Source organism: Asterias rubens, chromosome 4 (assembly GCF_902459465.1).
Source record: "Asterias rubens chromosome 4, eAstRub1.3, whole genome shotgun sequence".
In the NCBI taxonomy this organism is placed as follows: Eukaryota; Metazoa; Echinodermata; class Asteroidea; order Forcipulatida; family Asteriidae; genus Asterias; species Asterias rubens.
The window spans coordinates 14,358,364-14,377,999 of NC_047065.1; the positions used below are offsets into that span (position 1 = coordinate 14,358,364).

At 39.3% G+C, this 19,636-nt stretch overlaps 1 protein-coding gene across 6 annotated transcripts in view; it reads right to left on the bottom strand.

The window, feature by feature from the left end:
* Positions 1–19,636, bottom strand: part of LOC117288887 (b(0,+)-type amino acid transporter 1-like) — a 66,073-nt gene that overhangs the window by 17,280 nt on the left and 29,157 nt on the right. For 4 of the 6 annotated variants that reach the window (XM_033769752.1, XM_033769750.1, XM_033769756.1 and 1 more), the window contains 3 exons: positions 6,894–7,072; positions 6,178–6,325; positions 1,848–2,093 (listed from right to left, as the gene is read on the bottom strand). In XM_033769752.1, coding sequence (XP_033625643.1) covers positions 1,848–2,093; positions 6,178–6,325; positions 6,894–7,046 — 547 coding nt within the window. In that variant the 5' untranslated portion in view covers positions 7,047–7,072. Of the gene's footprint in view, positions 1–1,847; positions 2,094–6,177; positions 6,326–6,893; positions 7,073–11,046; positions 11,168–17,716; positions 17,977–19,636 lie in introns of those variants that run through there. The other 2 variants (XM_033769753.1, XM_033769755.1) reach the window with 2 other exon arrangements.

Genomic DNA, 19,636 nt, shown 5'->3' on the forward strand with positions numbered 1-19,636 from the left:
CTGCATAACGCCAACAATTCTGAGGCCCGGTGCACTCATGTCCTTTGCAAGCTTTGCTTGCACGATTTCAACTCTCAAGCGAGTCAAAGGTGAGAGGTCAAAGTGACAGGCCAAAGTTCAACAAGAAAGTGCCTTTTAGAGATCCCCAGGCGAGGATCCCTTGAAATGAAGAATGCCATTTATAAGAGCAGATTGCTTCATCAATGGTTACCATTCAACAGGGCACTAATTGTGGCTTTAGAAGGCAACATTTCATACACACTGCTTTGCATCTCACTCAACGGTGGATTGGTGGGGTGCTCAGTGATGGAAGGGAATCATGAACCCTCACCCTTAGTTCATTCTTTTAACATGCTTAAAGGGTTGGTACAACACTGTAGTGCATTGGTAAAAATGGTTTTTCACTACCGATTATCATTTTTTTCAAAAAGTCCTTTTGGATAAAAAGACAAAAAGGATGGTTATAAAAATGGATCATGACCCTCACTCTAAGTTTCATGTAATAAAGGGTTGGTACAACAACTGTTATGCGTTTGTAAATGGTTTTTCCCGACAACCGCAGGCCTGGAATTTCAGCTTTGGACATTTTGAAATGGCAAGGGCCATTTTCATTTTGCAAAGGGCCTTTCCGTTGGAAAATTTTAAGTCAATATGAGAAACTGTTGAAAGGGGCCATAGAGGCCAAGAGCAAGGGCAACAGAGTGATTTTGTTTAAAAAGACAATATTTTGAAGAAAAAAATTCATGACAGCTTAAGGAGGGGGGGGTGAATTCATATCTTACCCTACTAGTCTTTGTGAAACAAAGGGATGTCCAACTGAATAAATTTGAAAATACTAATAATAATGACAACTTTTACAAATGTGATTTTGAACCATGAGTCTAGACTACCACATTTTTTATGGGCTCTTTTGAAATGAGTTTGTGAAATTTGTTGAATGATGCAAAGAGGTGTGGAAACAATGACTATGTACAGGTACATAATAAAATGACTAAGCGATGTTGCGTGATGATGATGTCGTATGCTATGTAGATCTCGTTTTGAAGTCCATAATCCAGTTTACGGCTGGGTCCTCAGCCAGGTGAAGGGCTTTGATGCCACCATCAAGGTGAGAGAGTGGGCAGTCATCTATCATGTGGCGCATTGTCTGTCATTCTCCACAATCACAAAGCGGAGATGCAAGGTAGCCCCACTTGTGCGCAATATTGCGGGAAAATTGATGCGCAATTGTTTTGAGAAGTATCTCCATTGCCATGGTAGGAGTGACATGAAGCATTTGTAGGATTAATCTAATCCCGTCTGGCCTGCTAAGTAGACTGTTCGTCTGACTGAGTAGGCAGAAACTGTGGATTAGGCGCCACCAGACCATTCAACCCCCATGGGTTGCAATTCCAAGAAGGAAATGACTAGTAACCTTTTGTATTGAGCCTCTCCTTTTGACAAAAAATGTAATCAACTTACTCTACCTCATTCACTCATTAAATAGCTTTGTTTGTTCCTTAAAAAACATTGTTTGTACTCTTTCTTCATGAAGTATGGAAATAAATATACTTTTGAATTGAAACTGAATTGAATTTGCTATTTTTTTCTCCCTTTTTTTTAAAGACCTCAAATAACTGAATTTAATACTTTCAAATGCCTTTGGATGAAGACCTAAAACTTTGATAGTTAAATTTAAGACTTTGTAATACTTTTCAAGGATCTGCAGAAACACTATGGACAAAAGCTAGAACTTATAAAAGCACCACTTCATGCACATGCATTCTGAACTCATCAATATGACTTTTGTCAACTCAATTCAGAGTGAATTCACTGCAAGCCATCTCTACCGTAACAACACTACTTACAGATTGCTAAAATTGCAAATAACTTGACTGCCGCAACCGGTGGCCCGCAATCACTATCAAAGAACGGCTCGGACACGTACGCCCCAAAGCTGAGCGCGATAATGGACAGACTGGATGGTTTGATGACTATGGTGGATGTCCAGGCGAACAGGTACGCAGGAATGGGTCCCACTGCGGCCATGAGGTAGGCGTACTCCGCCCCTGATTTGGGCACCATGGTGCCCAGCTCAGCGTAGCAAAGAGCTCCTGTGAGGGGCAATGGATGACAATGACAGTGATAATGTGTGACAATGGAAATGAAATCAATGTAATAAACCATACCACAAATACTCAGGCACATGCAAAAGGCGCATTAGGAGCGTTCTGGGATAGCTAGGGATCAATTTTGATCCCTAGCTATCCCAGAACGCACCTCGTTTAACAGTTGGTGCTTGCGCAATGGGTATTTGTGAAAAGGTCTATATTGTGACGGAGGAAGATGGCACCCGGATACCAGAGAATCTTGAAATTGAATTTTAGAGGTACACATTTGGGTTGAATAGGCATTTGTGTCTGCCTGGCAATGCTATCGTGTGTAACGTGAATATTCATGACAATACCCTCAAACATTTAAAGACCACAGTGGCTGTTGCAAGTAACCTGAACGATAAAGCCCATAGCGGTCGCAAACGGCAGTAAGATTTGCCCTTCTTTCTCTCATCCAAAAGGTAAAATGAAAAAAGTCTTGACACAAAATTGTCCAATGTTTTCATTTGTTTGTCATAAATTTTTGTTTCTTTCAGGTTTTTTTTCTGGACATTTTGCCTGAAAAACTTGAAACCCCAAAATTGATGAAAGTTACAATGTTGGTACATGTACATTACAAGTATTTGAAGCACCAATTTGTTGCATCATTTTTACCATGCATTTCAAACCATTCTGTGAGGAAATGAAATGTGCCAATTCACCCATTGTGTACACTCTAAGAAACAAAAAACAAAAGTGTGAAATCTGATCAAAACCTGAAACTGAAACTGAGAAAAATTACCAATGGGGGGGGGGGGGGGATCTTCATAGGTTGAGAACAATATTCAACGATTTAGGATTAGAAGAGATGAGACTTAAGTCCAACTACATGGGTTAGTTGTGCTACAGAAAACCGGACTGATGGTTGGATGATGATCTCTGTGATTGGACCAATGAGAAACTCCGACAGCCACAAAGCTGACCAATCGCAGCACTTCGTGTTGAACTACTCACTGATACAGATGGCCGCCATCAGCTTGACGGTTGTAATAGGCTTCTCACACTCGGCTCCAAAGAAAGGCTCAGTGACATACTCGGCAAAACTCAGAGCAATGATCGCCAACGACGATGGCTTGATCATGAGGATCGACACCCAGGCGAATAGGAACCCAAAAGGGTTCCCAAAAGTATCTTTCAAGTAATAATATTCCCCGCCCGATTTGGGGATAATGGTCCCCAATTCAGCGTAGCTTAGCGCACCTTGGAAAAAATTTGAAAAAAAAAATAAATTTAAAATGACATTTGAAGAATAGAAGCTGCATTCTCAAGTTGTTTACCTTGGATATGGTCTCTAGTATTAAAATGTATAACTCCCTTTTTGTACAGGGACAAACTGGAACAAACCAGATCAAACCAGACCAAACCAGAACAAACCAGATCATACCAGACCCAGTTCAACTCTTCTGTCATGTCTGTGTGCTTTGCATACTATGCACATTGTTCCTGAGGACGATCGTAGTGATTTTGGAGAAGTTCAATGGAGATCCTTCACTGCACTTTTATGAGAGCCAGCCAAAAAACACCCAGAAAACTCCAGAGTAAATCAGAAAAAAAAACATGACGTGACAAGTAGTTATCCAAAAATGGTGTAGAAAATCAGATCATACATGTTCTTATAGAAGACACACCAAAGAACCAGAAAAATATAAATCCATCAAGGACAATCCAGATCAAACTAAACGGAGTAGAGATCCTTCATCACTGTAGTTACCAGATCAAACCGGATTGAAGCAGAACAAACCAAGACAATCCGGAACCAACAAGTTTCTCCAGGGTACCCAGAGCAAACAACTTTTGCTACGTACATGTAGGTTGTAACATTTATTTATCTCAGCGTCAGAATGTTTGTTTTTTGTCGTAGTTTTTTTATTACACTTTTATCTTGATGAAAATGGATAATTGAGAATGTATAAATATTCAATGAAACTTATGATAGCAAATTTTGAGAATTTGAAATTTTAAACAATTTTGCGCAAAAAAATGTTCATGCCAAAGCTGCTTGAAAATGAAGACATGTTTAGCTTCAATGAAACCAGTTGCGATTGCAACCGGGATAAAATGATCTTCTGAATAACGGAAGCGATTGGACCAAGCTTCACCAATCAAATAGCGTGTAATGGATGATCAATCAAGCAGTTCATCATGGTCGACCAATCAGGCGGTGTGTTATATACGGACGGCCAATCAGACAACAGTCTCCATACTCACTTATACAGACAGCGGCCATCAGTTTAACTAACAAAGGAGAGGGAGGGCACTCAGACTCATAAAAGGACGTGACGGCGTACGTGCCGAACGACAGAGCGATAATGGCCAGCGAGGAGGTCCTTAAGACTAGGACTGAGATCCAGGCAAATAAGAATCCAATGAGACTTCCGAACGTGTCCTTGAGGTAGATGTAATCTCCTCCTGATTTGGTCATGATGGTTCCTAGCTCAGCGTAACACAAAGCACCTTGACGCACCCAGGAAACCGACGTTCAGAAGAATCACACATCGAGGAAACCAAAAGGTGTTAGTGGAAGTAGGTGTTAGTAACAGATTACAAACCAAGGGTCTTTGTAATTCAACCATTTGTGAGTTGGACTTGCATGATATCTGGTATATAGCCTTGTTCGATCACAAGTGAATGCTCAAGTTGAAGGCCCCAGACCAAATCCAGTGTTGCTTTGCCGCATACCGGTAGTTCAGGGAAGCTTTTGCACTGCAACCACCAGGTCCCAATTTCATGGCACTGCTTAAGCAAAGAATCTGTGCTTGCGTCAAGCATATTTCATGGGTTAGCCAGTAAATTTCAGTTTTGTACTCATGTGTACTCCACGCTTCTAGGCATTCTACGTTTACACAGGTAGCAGGGAAATTTGGCACTTGTTTGTAAACGAAAAAATTGTGATCGTAAATGCAGAAATTGGCGGCAAGCAGAGGCGTGAAAATGAGCCCTGACCAGCAAACTCTGGTGCCCTAGTCAGCTGAATATTTATTTCACATTCATTTATACATGTAGGTGTTTGTCGTCTCTTATGTGTAACTAAAAAAAAAAATACCCTTAACCATGTCACATACTGGTAGCATTACTGGATGTAGTCTGAGGAATTCAAATTGAGCATTCAGTTTTGACCAAACAAGGCAGTGTACCAGACATTGAAATCAAACTCAAAATGGCTCCTTGCAAGTATAGAGGGTTATGCCTGAAGAGTAAAAAAATACATGAACAAAGAAAGTTAAAAGAAGAATACAAATCAAATTATATTTAACTTCCAGTGCAAGTATTACAGAAACTAGTAACAGATTACCCCAACAACTGAACTAAAACTAAAAGAATAAGTTGGTTTTAGTAATGTGTCATAACAATTTCAACTTAAACTGATGATCAGTTTTGACCACATTTCAAAGGGAAAAAATTGCAATCCCGATCAAATTTAAATCTCCTCAACATTGAATTTGGTGAAGAATTAACTCATTATCTTGCTTCGATAACAAATTTGTGTGAAAAATATTCATCAGATTTTCACATATCACATTAAAAATTTGGTTCTAAACGTTTCAAAGAATTTCAACCTTTCACATCCTTGTTTTTCCAAGTGCTCATTAAACACTAATTAATTCCTTTTTTGTTTTTCTTTGAGTCACCCCTTCAAGGGGGTTGTGATGTCACAATCAAAGTAGGCTAGTGGCTTTACATAGTATTACAAATCTCAACAAGGTACTGCGAGTGCGCGCCCTCCCGCCGTATTATATCTAAGGAAAGCGTGCACGTGCGTGCTGCAACTTGGTGAGAGTTCATAATTCCATTTACAACCACATTCCTGGTTTGATGACGACAGAGCCTTAACAAACAAATGCCTAAAGGCCGGTTCACACAGGCACCGATAACGAGAACGAAAACGAGAACGATAAAAGTGCACGCCCTTGATTGGTTGAATAAGCGTGGGCGTTTTCTGCGCGGAGCATTTCAACCAATCAAGGACGTGCATTTCTATCGTTCTCGTTTTTGTTCTCGTTGGCAGCGCCTGTGTGAACGGGCCTCAACTTGTTTCCTGGCTTACCCATGACAGAGAGAAGACCACACAGCAACCAGACTATCAGGCTCATCCCAACACTCTCGGTCTGGGTCAGGACTCCCTTGGGTGACACAAAGATACCTGAGCCAATCATGGTTCCCACAATCAGGGCGATACCACTGATGAGTCCAACCTGGAGGGCAAATCGAATCATAGTTGTCCTTATTATACATTTGTTTTGCAGTAACACCATGTGTGTATCGCCATGTGCTTGCCAGGTAGATTAAATTCTTTTGATGAGAACTTGTATTGCTTAATATTCTACAACCGCGGAGTAGATTTTTGGAATTTGGGAGACTTCTCAGTTCTGAAAACAACTGTCCTGCTTTTTAACTAATACCTGGTCGTAAGGTAGAAAATGGGCCGGGACAATTACAGCATAGGAAAAAAATATTTAAATGAGAAGGGGAAGGAGATGGGTACAGCTGCAATCTCTTCTTAGCGCTCGTTCCCTTCGATTTGAGATCAAGTTTTTGCTTGTTGTATTTCCTGCAGGCACAAACATCAGAGTCCCAAGTCCGATATCAAGATCGTCAAAAGGTCTCTAATTTGGGAGGGACACCCTCAAGACTTGTCCCAATTATGGAGCTAGCCCTATGTTGGCAGTCTCCCTTTTTCATCATAATCTAAGTAAATTTGTCTTTGTTTCAGCCCAAATTAGTTTTAGTAAAATGACAAAAATGTAAAATCATATTTGTTACCTGTCTCTTGAGTTTGACTCCTTTGCCGCCCTCCACCGACACCCCGTCCCCATCCAGCGGGACCTTCTTCTGTAACGGCTCAGTCCCTCCATTGGTTGTCGGTTCTAATGCATAGGTCTTCTTCTTGTTATCCCTCTCCCTTAGTTCAGCCATAACTGACTGCTACTCTCTCTCTCACTCTAAAAATACAAAACAAAATTCCAAGGGTTTAAAATTCGAAAATTTGTAAATTTATTCTATCTCTTGGTAGAATTTGAAATTGTAAGAAACAAATATTTTTCTTCGGCCCACTGAACGTTGTTGTTAAGTTGGTTTAAGCTTTCAACTGCTTAAACGTAAGCTCAAGTTTTCAACCGAAGTTCAGCATTTATCACCAGGCCTGGAACTACACATAGGCCATGGCCTCCATTGCCCCTGGTCTTGGCCTTGGTGCCCCTTCAAAAGTTTCCCATACTTTTACAAGGGAATTGCCCTTTGCAAAATGAAAATGGCCTTGTCCCCTCAAAGATGGATTTCCAGTGTGAGTTGGTGGGCAATCAATATCACATATTGACCCCCTGCACGCGCGTCACACGCGGCGACTGATGCCACGCTCACCATGTTGGTGGTCAATAGGTTTACGTGTAAACGCCACGTCACCTAAAAATGCGCACTTCACTGAATAATACACGTTGACATTGACCACCAATATGGCGCATTCAAGATTATTCTGATGATGAATGTCAGGTGAACTCGGGTCAATACAATGTAATACCCGTTTGGAAGATTACATGTAATTACCAATTTTTCAAACAGGCAGAGAGGCTCTACATTGTGACTGCTCAGGTTCCCCCACTCCTTCCAGAAGTCCAACATTCAATTCATCTCAATTCAACAATGGACATTTAATTGTCATGTCGACATAACAATTAGGCATACAGTTGAAAACAAATAACAATGAGTACAATAATTAAATATGTATGCTAGATGATTTGACAGAAATACAATGTACAGACGTTTCAAAGGTAATAATTATAAAGAAATACACGTGATAGTCAACATGCAGGGAAAAAAAGTTAAGCATAATGCTTTTGTGCATTTCCCTGAGACAGACAAGGACTTGGACTTTTAATGTGCAATGAATGTGACAGGATGTAAAAGAGCTCACTATTTAATCATTTGATCACACATCCAACAGCACAATCAGATCCAATAACAGGATGTATAGGAAACTGGAAGGATAGTTCAGTTTTCAGATGTGTGAGGAATACCCAAAATGGGGGAAATCCCAAATGGGCCCAATTTCATAGCGCTGCTTAGCGGACTTTTAATGTGCAATGAATGTGACAGGATGTAAAAGAGCTCACTATTTAATCATTTGATCACACATCCAACAGCACAATCAGATCCAATAACAGGATGTATAGGAAACTGGAAGGATAGTTCAGTTTTCAGATGTGTGAGGAATACCCAAAATGGGGGAAATCCCAACTGGGCCCAATTTCATAGCGCTGCTTAGCGGCCGATGCGATTTCCATTTCATAGCGCTGCTAACCGGAAGCACACGAAAAGGCATTGCTTACTTCAAGAAAAGGCATTGCTGCACGAAAAGGCATTGCTTACTGCAAGAAAATAAATGACGTCACAATGCAAATCCATGGTTACATTAACCGTGCAATATGGCCGCCCAATTTTTCTGCTCACCTGTGAAATACGCTTGCACCTTAGCAAATTTTTCTGCTACAGGAAGTACAAAAATTTGCTTGTACCGATAAGCAGCGTGATGAAATTGGGCCCAGGTAGGGACTGAAATCCCAATCCACATGCAAGGCTCCTGTCCGAGGGGAACCATGGAGGAAGACAATTTTCTCCATGGTTCCACAGAGGTGAAAGGCAGGAGAGAAACCACTGAGCCAACCTGATCTCTTTGTCCTAGCCAATTTTGAAATTTATTTTCACATTTTCAACCCTGATCAAGCGCCCCCCCCCCCCCAGGCGACAGGATGATTTTCAAATTTTCAGATTAATTCTATTCTTTGATGACAGACAACCATCCCTGTATTCATGTTTAATACCTCCAACAGAGCTGTAAACTAAGCCCGGTTGCAAGACAGCTGGAACAGATTTCCACTTGTCTTCGATTGATGCTGATTACATAAGCATTAAGCCCAGTTCACACCTTCCACGAATTGTAAAAAAGAAGCAGATTTCCCTGCGTTACGATTGGAAAACAGCACCCACAAGATTAAACAGGATTTGCACTGCCTCTAGCTAGTTACCGGGCAATCTCGGTTGTCTAGTTGGTAAACTGCTTTAGAATTGTACAGGTTGTGGATTTGAATCCCACCCGGTAATATGCCTGTGATTTTTTCATATAAGTATTCAGTGTTACTACACATCAGTGCAAGTGTAAAACCAAAAGTACATTATGTAATTCGCTTTGCATTTGCTTTAGCATGAAGTGTGTACCAGGCTTTATATACAGTAAAGATGAAGACAAACTCAAAAAGTGAAATTGAGAGGGCAATAAACACTGGATTGTTCCCTTTAGCAGACTTCTAGCCCAAACAATAACTGCAGCAGTGACAAACATTCAAACTTGATGTATGTAAATCAAGTTCAACATGAAAAACAAAGTTTGTCTGTTTTCTGCAAAATTATTTCTTCTCAAATAGTCACACAGTCTATGAGCCAAGGTAAGTTTTTGAAACAGAGATTTACGCGGGATAAATATTCACTCCCACAAAAAGGGGTAAAACAAAAAAGGAACAAATCAATTTTACAAGTTAACACATACTAACTTACCTTTAATTTCTGTTTCCAAAAAGTTGTTTACTGTCAGTAACAATGATTGTCACTTTTTACATTCAAACAAATACGGTGTGACTGCTACAATAGTATTATGTAGGCATGGTGTTTGGCCCTTCGTAAAAAGTAGGACAATCTTGGTTGAATACAAGAGCTGACCTACATGTACGGTAGAGGCTTGAATTCACTTTCCGGCTATTTAATCACAATTTTGTTTATTTTTTAGTCTTAAAAACTGAAATCAAACTTAAAGGCAGTGGTCACTATTAGTAGTTACTCAAAATAATTGTTAGCATAAAAACTTACTTGGTAACGAGTAATGGGTAGAGGTTGATAGTATAAAACAATGCGAGAAAAGGCTCCCTCTGAAGTTGAGTAGTTTTCGAGAAACTAAGAAGTAATTTTTTACAAATTTGACTTCGAGACCTCAAGTTTAGAATTTGAGGTCTCAAAATCAAGCATCTGAAAGCACACAACTTTGTGGGACAAGGGTGTTTTTTCTTTTATAATTATCTCTCAACTTCGTTGACCGATGGGCTCAAATTTTCACAGGTTTGTTCTTTTATGCATTGAGATACAGCAAGTGAGAAGACTGGTCTTTGACAATTACCAATAATAGTGTCCAATGTCTTTAAAGACAGTGGACACTATTGGTAATTGTCAAAGACCAGACGTCTCACTTGCTGTATCTCAACATATGCATAAAATAACAAACCTGTGAAAATTTGAACTCAATCGGTCATCGAAGTTGCGAGATATTAATGAAAGAAGAAAACACCCTTTTCACACGAAGTTGTGTGCTTTCTGATGCTTGATTTCGAGACCTCAAATTCTAAATCTGAGGTCTCGAAATCAAATTCATGGTAAACTACTTCGTTCTCGAAAACTACTCCACTTCAGAGGGAGCCGTTTCTCTTAGTGGTTTAAACAATCAACCTCTCCCCATTACTCGTTACCAAGTAAGGTTTTATGCTAATAATTATTTTGAGTAATTACCAATAGTGTCCAGTGTCTTCAACACACAAGGCCCAATACTCTGCAGAAGCAATGGAGGTACAAAGCCTCTATGCCCCTGGTCAAAGCCTTGCTGCCCTTTGATATCTTAATTTCTCTCAGACAGTCCCTTCACTAAGGCAAAACAACCTTGCTCCTTACAAGATCAAAGTATCCTGGCCTGAAGTACCATTACAATAAAAAGCATACATAAGTACATCACCTTCAATTATCGTAATAGGTGTCAAAATACTGTACAATGACAACCCAAGGCTACAACTCTTACATTAGGAGCTAGGAGATAGTTCTATTGACTATTGTCAGCAACATTGTCAATCCCAGAGCATTATGCATTACCATTTGCTTTACTCACCTTTTTTTATTCACGAATTAAATCCGGGACAAAATGTTCGATGACAAAAATTGCTGATCAGACCTTGCATCTCTGAAGACGGAGTATAGTCACTTTTAACCAACCACAACACACACTTCACCAGCTACACTGCTAAGAAACTGTTGCACTCTACGATTTTATATCATACCAAGCAGGAACATGAATCCCCAAAAGCACTTTCCTGCAGGAGTCTATTAATGTTAATCCATGTGTATAAGCTCCCAAAATCCGACCTTCAAAAGAAATTCATGGTTTTTACTGCTGAATTTAATGCCCGCTGAAGTCTTTAGAAATTCAAATCCGTTGAACAAGTTAATAACAATACCAGGTTTACTGCAACTTCAACCCGAATAAAGTTCACATAATCCTTCCACTGTGAATAAAAAGGGTACCTAAAATCTACCTGGGTAGAATGGCTAGACGGTTGGTCATTAACACTCAGGCAAAAAGTAACGGCTCCTGGGGAGAAGGGGGGGGGGGGCACAACAAGGCTTTGAGAAAGTACAATACAAACACCTACATTAAAAGCTTCTTCGGAGATCAATAGGCTTTGCTACATGTTATTATACCAGTGCCTTGTATGCACTGTTTAGCAAGCCTCTGCCACAACCCACTGGTACTGTTGGACGCTTAAACAAACAGTTCATCTCTTGAAAAGGTGTACAAACTCCCTTCTCCTTCCCTGAATGCAAAAATTGATTTTGTTTTCATCTTCTCCTGAGTTGGGGGTCAGTGGTCTTTTGTCCCTTTGGTCACTGAAGGGACACTGCCACTTGAGTGTGACATCATAGTTTGGAATGGTGCCAAGAATTTTGGCAAACTTGTTTCGAAGATTATATGCATACCCGGGGCTTAAAAATAATACTGGACAACAGTGTTCGACTTGCATCCTATGTTTCTATATTTCTGGTAGTTCAACAAAGAATGCCAGCCGTTGATTTCACCAAACTCTTCCCAACTTAGGATTCATCTTATGACTTAGGACGGGTTCAGTTCCGTACCCAAATACGTAGGACGCATTGAACCCATCCCAAGTTAGGACGGGTTACTCGTCCTAACTCGTGTTAGGATTTATCCTAGCATTTCGTGAAACCGGCTGCATGAAATTTTATTTTTTTGTTTCTTTTGGGCCAGAGCTGTAAAAAGTAAAAAATATTTCCTCTAAACCAGCGAACCACTAATTAAGGTCCTGTAGCTAGGAACTGTCAAAATAAGTTGTTGTTATTTTCACACAAAAATATATTTGGAGGTGAGGTGGCGATGAGGGGTGAATGTGCAGCCCATGATTCATTTAACATAACTTGGCAATGGAAATGTTTATCAAAGCCCGGATACGTAAACATCATGGGGAAACCCCTTCATTTTTACACAGCCTTAATCGGAAAAATCAAATTTGTTTCAATGTTTTGATTCCGTCTCTCTTTTGCTTCAAACTGGTATGATTTCTTTTTTTTCAATAACAGTCCTTTAGCGCTTAAATTTCCTTCTGTATACACTTCGTTGGAAGTATAACATTATTTGAATATCTTGGCTGTGTGCCAAATGCTCTAAATTGGAGTCACTTTTCATCAACGATCTGATACATTGTACATACACGAACAAAAACCACCCTTGTCACACAAAGTTGTGTGCTTTCAGATGCTTGATTTCTGGACATCAAAATCCAATTTTGAGGTCTTGAAACCAAGTTACTTCTTTCTCGAAAACTTTGTTACTTCAGAGGGAGCCGTTTCTCACAATGTTTTATACTATCAACAGCTCTCCATTGCTCGTTAAGGTTTTATGCTAACAACTATTTTGAGTAATTACCAATAGTGTCCACTGCCTTTAATAACCATAGTTTTGGCACACTTTCAAAAAATGTTTTCCCCCTCTTTAATCAAGAAACAGTCGCTCCACCACACACTGTATTAAATTACCATGTTCCTTGGAACAAGTTCAAAAAATGTTCCCCTGGTGATTGAGAAGACAGACATTCCACAACAACATGACCTTCTCCTGGCGTTATCCGAGCATGACTACGAATGTTTTGATCGATGCACCATATAAGGTGAATCATTAGCTTTCTAATAGTCATATCCCGTTTGAATTTTGTCTTTAATCTCATCCTTGAAGGAGATGAAATCTGTTTCTTCTGGAGACATTCTTATGATTGATCTATGAAACACCGACTCGCACATGTCTGAAATCCATCCAAATCTATCAGCCACTATGTTCTGATCTTCCTCCTGCCATGGTTAACCTAAACATTCTTCAAATCTATCCACAAGAAATAGACTCTTCCCATGAAATACGCTAACTACAATTGAAAATCCAGACAAAAATAGCGTAAATAATAACAAAGTTATATACCACCAAAGTCCATGTTAAAAGACACTCAAGGTGCTTGCACTGAAAAGTTCCTTGACTTAAAAAAAAAAACCATGTATGTGTGTTGAACAAAATCTTATTTATTTCATTACACAATATACAAAAGCACAAATTAGGCCAATAAGAAGATGAGCATGCAAATGAGAAGAAATGTCATTTTTAGATGCGGGCTGAAAAACCCAATTAGCAAGACACAGAGGTGAGATTTGAGCCTGGGTCCACAAAGGTGAAAGTCAGGGAAAGAAACCACTGAGGCAACCTGATCCCCAGAAATATTTCTTAGTTGGAAAGTATTCAAGATGATACCCTTTCTTCCTGGTTTATATGCGGCATGGAAACACAAAGAGGAACTCCATCGAAAAGTGCCGTAACATGTTTTAAAATGCACAAAGGGGGCACTCCATATGTTATACCAAAGAGAAAAACTAAAAAGAAGGATTTCATCATACGAGTTTAAAATTTCCAAAGGGTCCTTTACATATAAACATTACCAAAAGTGCAGTTAATGTGCAGAATGAAAGAAAAACCGTAGGAAGATTAACTGGTCACCAGGTGTCAATAGGGAGAACAATCAAGAGTGTGGGTGTCAGAAAAGTGGGGAGAATTTATTTTCTCTTTGAGAAAAATAGGAATCGAAATGGATTCAGGCATTCAGAAAAGTGGTGTTAGAAAAGTGGGCTTGGGAAAACTTTTAAAATTTTTAAATTGTATGACATTTGGAAAGGAAGATCACTGCCACGCCTGAGAAAACACAGTCTGCATATGGTCAGAGAGTTCGCATCATTGATCAACCTTATCCCACCACTGCTGCTACTTTGTATTAATATAAGTGAACGTGGGTGTGAAGTATCAATGAGAGGAACTTAATACATGTCAGGTGCTGATTACAATGTTCATCAAATGGATGAGGAGCGTCTGTGGCCTACTTTTTCTAAACAGGCGGTATCATTTACTGCATTTACTTAAAGGGAAGGTACATGTTTGGTAATTACTCAAAACACAAACAACTTAAAAACTGACTTGGTAATGAACATTGGAGAGCTGTTAATAGTATAAAACATTGTGCAAACGACTCCCTCTGAAGTAGAGTAGTTTTTGAGAAAGAGGTCATTTCTCACTAAAATAATTAAAGACTTCTATCTAGAAGTCTTTTATTCTATCTGAAAGCACACAAATTTGTCCAACAAGGTTTTTTTTTTCTTTCATCATTTATGTTATGGTTATGACAGGATAAACTAAGTAAGAACACTGGTCTTTGACAATTACCAAACATGTAGTACAGTGCCTTTAACATATAAAGAATTTCTCTTGAAGACGATTGGCATATATTGTTTAAAACGTTGAGACAACAATGGCTCTTTTCAGAGCCCAGACATATCCCAAGAGAAATTTAATCATGGTTGTAGTCCAATGTATACAAAGATACATTTTTCACCAAATAAATGTGTGCTAAGAACTGTATACTCAGTACTTTTCAGAGTTCTTGGAAAAAAAATCACACAGGTGGGATTTGAAACCATGAGCCTTGCAGGTGTAGTACCACTGGACCACCAAGCTAACCCGGCGGCTAGAGGCAGTTTCAATTAGTGCTATAGTAGCAGGTACCGCAATGATTTAAACATTGAAAGGTTTTAAAGGAACATTACAGAATTGATTTTGCTGCAAAACAATTGCTGGTAGGGTAAAACTTAATGTAATCCACTACATACATAAACTGACAAACCTGGAGAAGTTTGAGAGCGATCAGCCAACTGGGTCACAAGAAAATAGTGAAAAACCGATTACACATTTTGCATAAATTCGATGCAAAAAAGAGATAAATAAAACGCTCACTGAGCAATAAACTCCAAACGCAAAATTTCTCATCAAATATGACATTTCAGATAGAAATATTTCAAGAGATGTTTTCTTATCATCATCATGAGGCCGTGTAAGTTTGACGTAAATCTGTGATCTTCACAATTTTGTTTCTTACAACTTCTGTAATGTTCCTTTAACTGATGCAAGAAACTATATAAGCAGTGACTGCACAACACTAAGTACAATGTAAGTTGCATGTGAACTTATCAGTAACTAACTTTCCAATCTGATTACGTTGCTGGTGCAGGTAACATAATTTACAACCCACAAATTCTGTAGATTAGTCAATCATAGACATTCCCAATATGCCATAATGGAGCCGCATGCATTGTTGGATTCTCAATTTGTACTTTAAGACTGCACTAATAAACTGATTATGCTTCACATACATTGTATAATCAGGCATACATTCATAATCAAGAAAGGATCCCAGCTCAGTCCAAGATCCTTTTAGATCCATTCTGTAGATTAGTCAATCATAGACATTCCCAATATGCCATAATGGAGCCGCATGCATTGTTTGATTCTCATTTTGTACTTAAAGACTGCACTAATAAACTGATTATGCTTCACATACATTGTATAATCAGGCATACATTCATAATCAAGAAAGGATCCCAGCTCAGTCCAAGATCCTTTTAGATCCATTCTGAACTTGTCGTCCAAGCCTTTTCAAACTCCAATACAATACAATACAATACAATCAGACTTTATTGTCCCTGCAAGGGAAATTCCTTTGGCCTTACTGCTCACATAAAAATACAGTCACCAGTCTTTTTTGGACCTCTTTTTGTCCATCCTTTGTCCCAGTGTAGAAAACTCTCTTTTTCTCATTCAAAATTTCTTTCATGTCGTTTGAGATCCATGGCTTGTTGTTTGGAAATAACTTAACAGTCTTTTGGGGGACCCATACGAGCAAGTCATAATGATGTGGTGCAAATTGTTTACTTTTCTTTTCTAGACATCTAGAAGATGCCTTTTACAAAGAAACCATTTCCACTTGAGAGTGCATGGCTTTCACTCTGCAACCAAATCCTTCGGAACAAAAAGAACAGCCATAATGATGTCTTTATGTAAAATCCTAAGTGCAAAGAAAACTCTTAAAAATGAAGAGGACCTTACTTCAACTATAAAAAAATACACCGAGAAATGTCGTCATAAACAAATTGTGAATGAGATTACTCATTGATGGCTTTTTAAATCTAATCAACAATCCTATCTGGACGAGAAAATGACTTGTCGTAACAATCAGTAAGTTTTTAATGCGCAATAAATTCATAGATCCACATCACAATGCACCCTGTCAAATAACGGCGTCCATCTAGAAAATTTTCTTCCATCATGCATCAAATCTCCCATTGGATTTGAATGAATGTGCACCGACAAAAGCCAAACCAACAAAGCTGTTTTTTTTTTTACAAACACCCCACTATTGACTTAAGAATTTAGAGTCTGCACAAAATTTTCAGAAACTGCGTCCGCTGTGTCCGTACGAGAGCAGACAATCTGAAAACTTGTACAGTACTATAAAAATGTGTACTTTTTATGAGCTAGGTCTGGGAAGGCACATCTTTTTTGCTGACAGTTTTTTTTTACCTTTGCCCTTCCTTAGACGGCCTGTGTTTTTGGGGGTTTTTTTGTCCGAAGAATTAAAATAAATAAATAATCAAAATAAATAAACTTCAAGGCTTGTTTTTCGTAGAAAAAGTGCAGGGCTCTACTGGGACCAGGCTTTAAATGATTCCATGTCTGCTACGCCACAAAAGGAGCCGCGTTTAAACTTGAATCCCTACAATGCCTTTAGCTATCAGATAAAAGTATTCATTCTCGGTTTTATTTTAGTACAGAATGAGCATTAATGATTGTACCCAATACTGACATTTAGTGTGTGTTTTGGTGTGTAAGGGTTGGGGCTTTTTTTTAGTTCTTAATAATAAGTTTAACCATGCAGAGAGCATAGCAAAAATATCTCAAATCGGCCACAAACAGCTGCAAGTTCTGACCTACTTCTGGTCAAACAAAACAATCAGAGTAAAGGTCAAGTCCTGAACTGACCTTTTCTAAAGTTTCCCATGTCCACATTATGTTTCTAACACAAAACTTAACATCCGTTTCACATAATTTGTTGCATACATTTTTGTGATGTTGAAAACTTAAAACAATAATAGGGTGATGATTATACAGATGTGAATGGTCTCTAATGGGTTGAACATACAAGTAACATGAGTTCACTTACCAACAAGTAAAATAACAATTGAACTAAAAACTTAGTACACGTTATTGTCGTTACTAACCAACGCTCTAAAATATTACTTTCCCATCGCACCTATACATCAAATAAGCCAACCAAGGAAGAGGGATATAAACACCAGCCCAACCCCTTCTCATATTCCACAGGCATCATCCAAAATCTACTCACACTGTTTTCTTTAATCCACACTGAGCAAATCTGAAATAGATCCAAGCTTATCCCCCGATGTTAGCGGCGCACAAAAATAATCCTCAGCCAAAACAAAAAGAGCGATCCTCACATCTCCCCCCCTCGCACTTCAACTGTTTGACCGACACCGAATCATCGAAAGAGAGACAACGTTATCCAGAACAAGTGGAGAGAGAGACAATGTATCAAGGTGTAGACGGCAGCTAATTGAATCAGACGATCCCCTCCGAAAAACTTCTGGCAGTGTGTGGCGACTTGGCCAATACGACAACAAGCCCGGCAGCGAGACAAGAGAAGAGGGGAAGGGGGTATGAATAATACATGCATCACGGTTAGCCCCCCCCCCTTTTTTCCTTCTTTCTTTTTTTGGTTTCTACATGTCGGAAACAGTCTTCCGATAATGCCCCGCACCTGAATCTAATCCTACGTAGAGATAGAGAGAGAGAAAAATCAATTCTGGTGGAGTGCAGAACGTGGCTATCCGGTTTAAGAGAGGGAGGGGGGGGGGGTTGGAACACGAAATGGGGAAGGCCTACGATTACAAATCTTAGCACTCCTGAATCATGTTAAAGATGTACTAACCTGTTTTCAGGTGCAAGTCTGTGATTCATGTTGTTATTGACACATTACACATTGGTTTTGCTCACCTTTTCAGATAAGAGACTGGTTGTTATAAGTTTTGTTGAGAGCTAGATTTGGTACCAAGTCTTTGATCATGGCTTTTAGTCTACATAATGTATGTACCTGATAACCGTTACATAGATGGTAGCAGAAATAACGCCCCTTTCGTGGATTAACCTACATCATTAACGATCACTAGTTGGGGCATCTGCGGGGGCGCTTTGCGTGGCCGATGCAGTTTCAGACTTGAATCAAGTCTAGTAAGAGCATGTCAAGATGCAGCCTCCAAAAGGTAACATTTTTTGATCACAAAGAAACTGGAACAGTGGACTGATTCCACTGGTAAGGCTAATTTCCCACTGATGCCCTTTCATCCAGCAGCCATCTGATACCTTCTATGCACCATCCATTTAATGTCTGGCACGTCTGGAGTGACACCAACGCATCCACAGAAATACAAATGAGTGAGGGCGTTGACACCATGCAGTCAACTAGAGGGGGTACAGTACTTTGTATATACATGTATACACCATCGAGCACATTGCTGTCATACAGACTGCTATTATTCTTACTGTCAAAATGCGCAACATTCCACAAAGCTAAACCGGGGAAAAACTTGGTGAAAAAGATACTAATGCTTACAGCATGCACATGTATTGGGAAGTTTTCTTCATCCAAAGTAGTACATGTGTCTATCAGCAAATTTGCATATGTCAGTAGCAATGTGGGATACCCAAATATTGTTATTGAAAAATCCAACCACCAACCACCATGCCAAAGCAAAATCAACATGATTGCATGCTATTTTTTTTTAAGCATCTACCATGTCTACAGAACTATTTAAGAACATTTTCCTGAACAGCTCTTCTTTTAAAGGCATTATTTTCCAGGGGGACCATCGGACCATTTAAAACTGTGGTTTTTGTTTCTATTTTTCTTTCAAGTCCCTTTTTATGCTATACCTACTACTTCCTCATTAGGTAATCTGATGTGGGAGTAAAAACAAACATGTTGTCAGCGTAAATAGAAAAATAGCTTTTAAAATATTGTAATATACAACTAGTACTCTTGTCAATCTCAAAAGTCAACATTTTCAATTTGACAGTTCCCCCCAATTTCATGGAAGTGCAGATGATGACATAGCCTGTCACAGAATAACCTTGGCAAACATGCATCTTATCACATACACCTTGGCGTCTGGCCCATATTGGCTCAGTGTCTAAACCCGATCGCTCTTCATCCCTCAGCACCCACAAACTTGGCTCCCCATACATGATG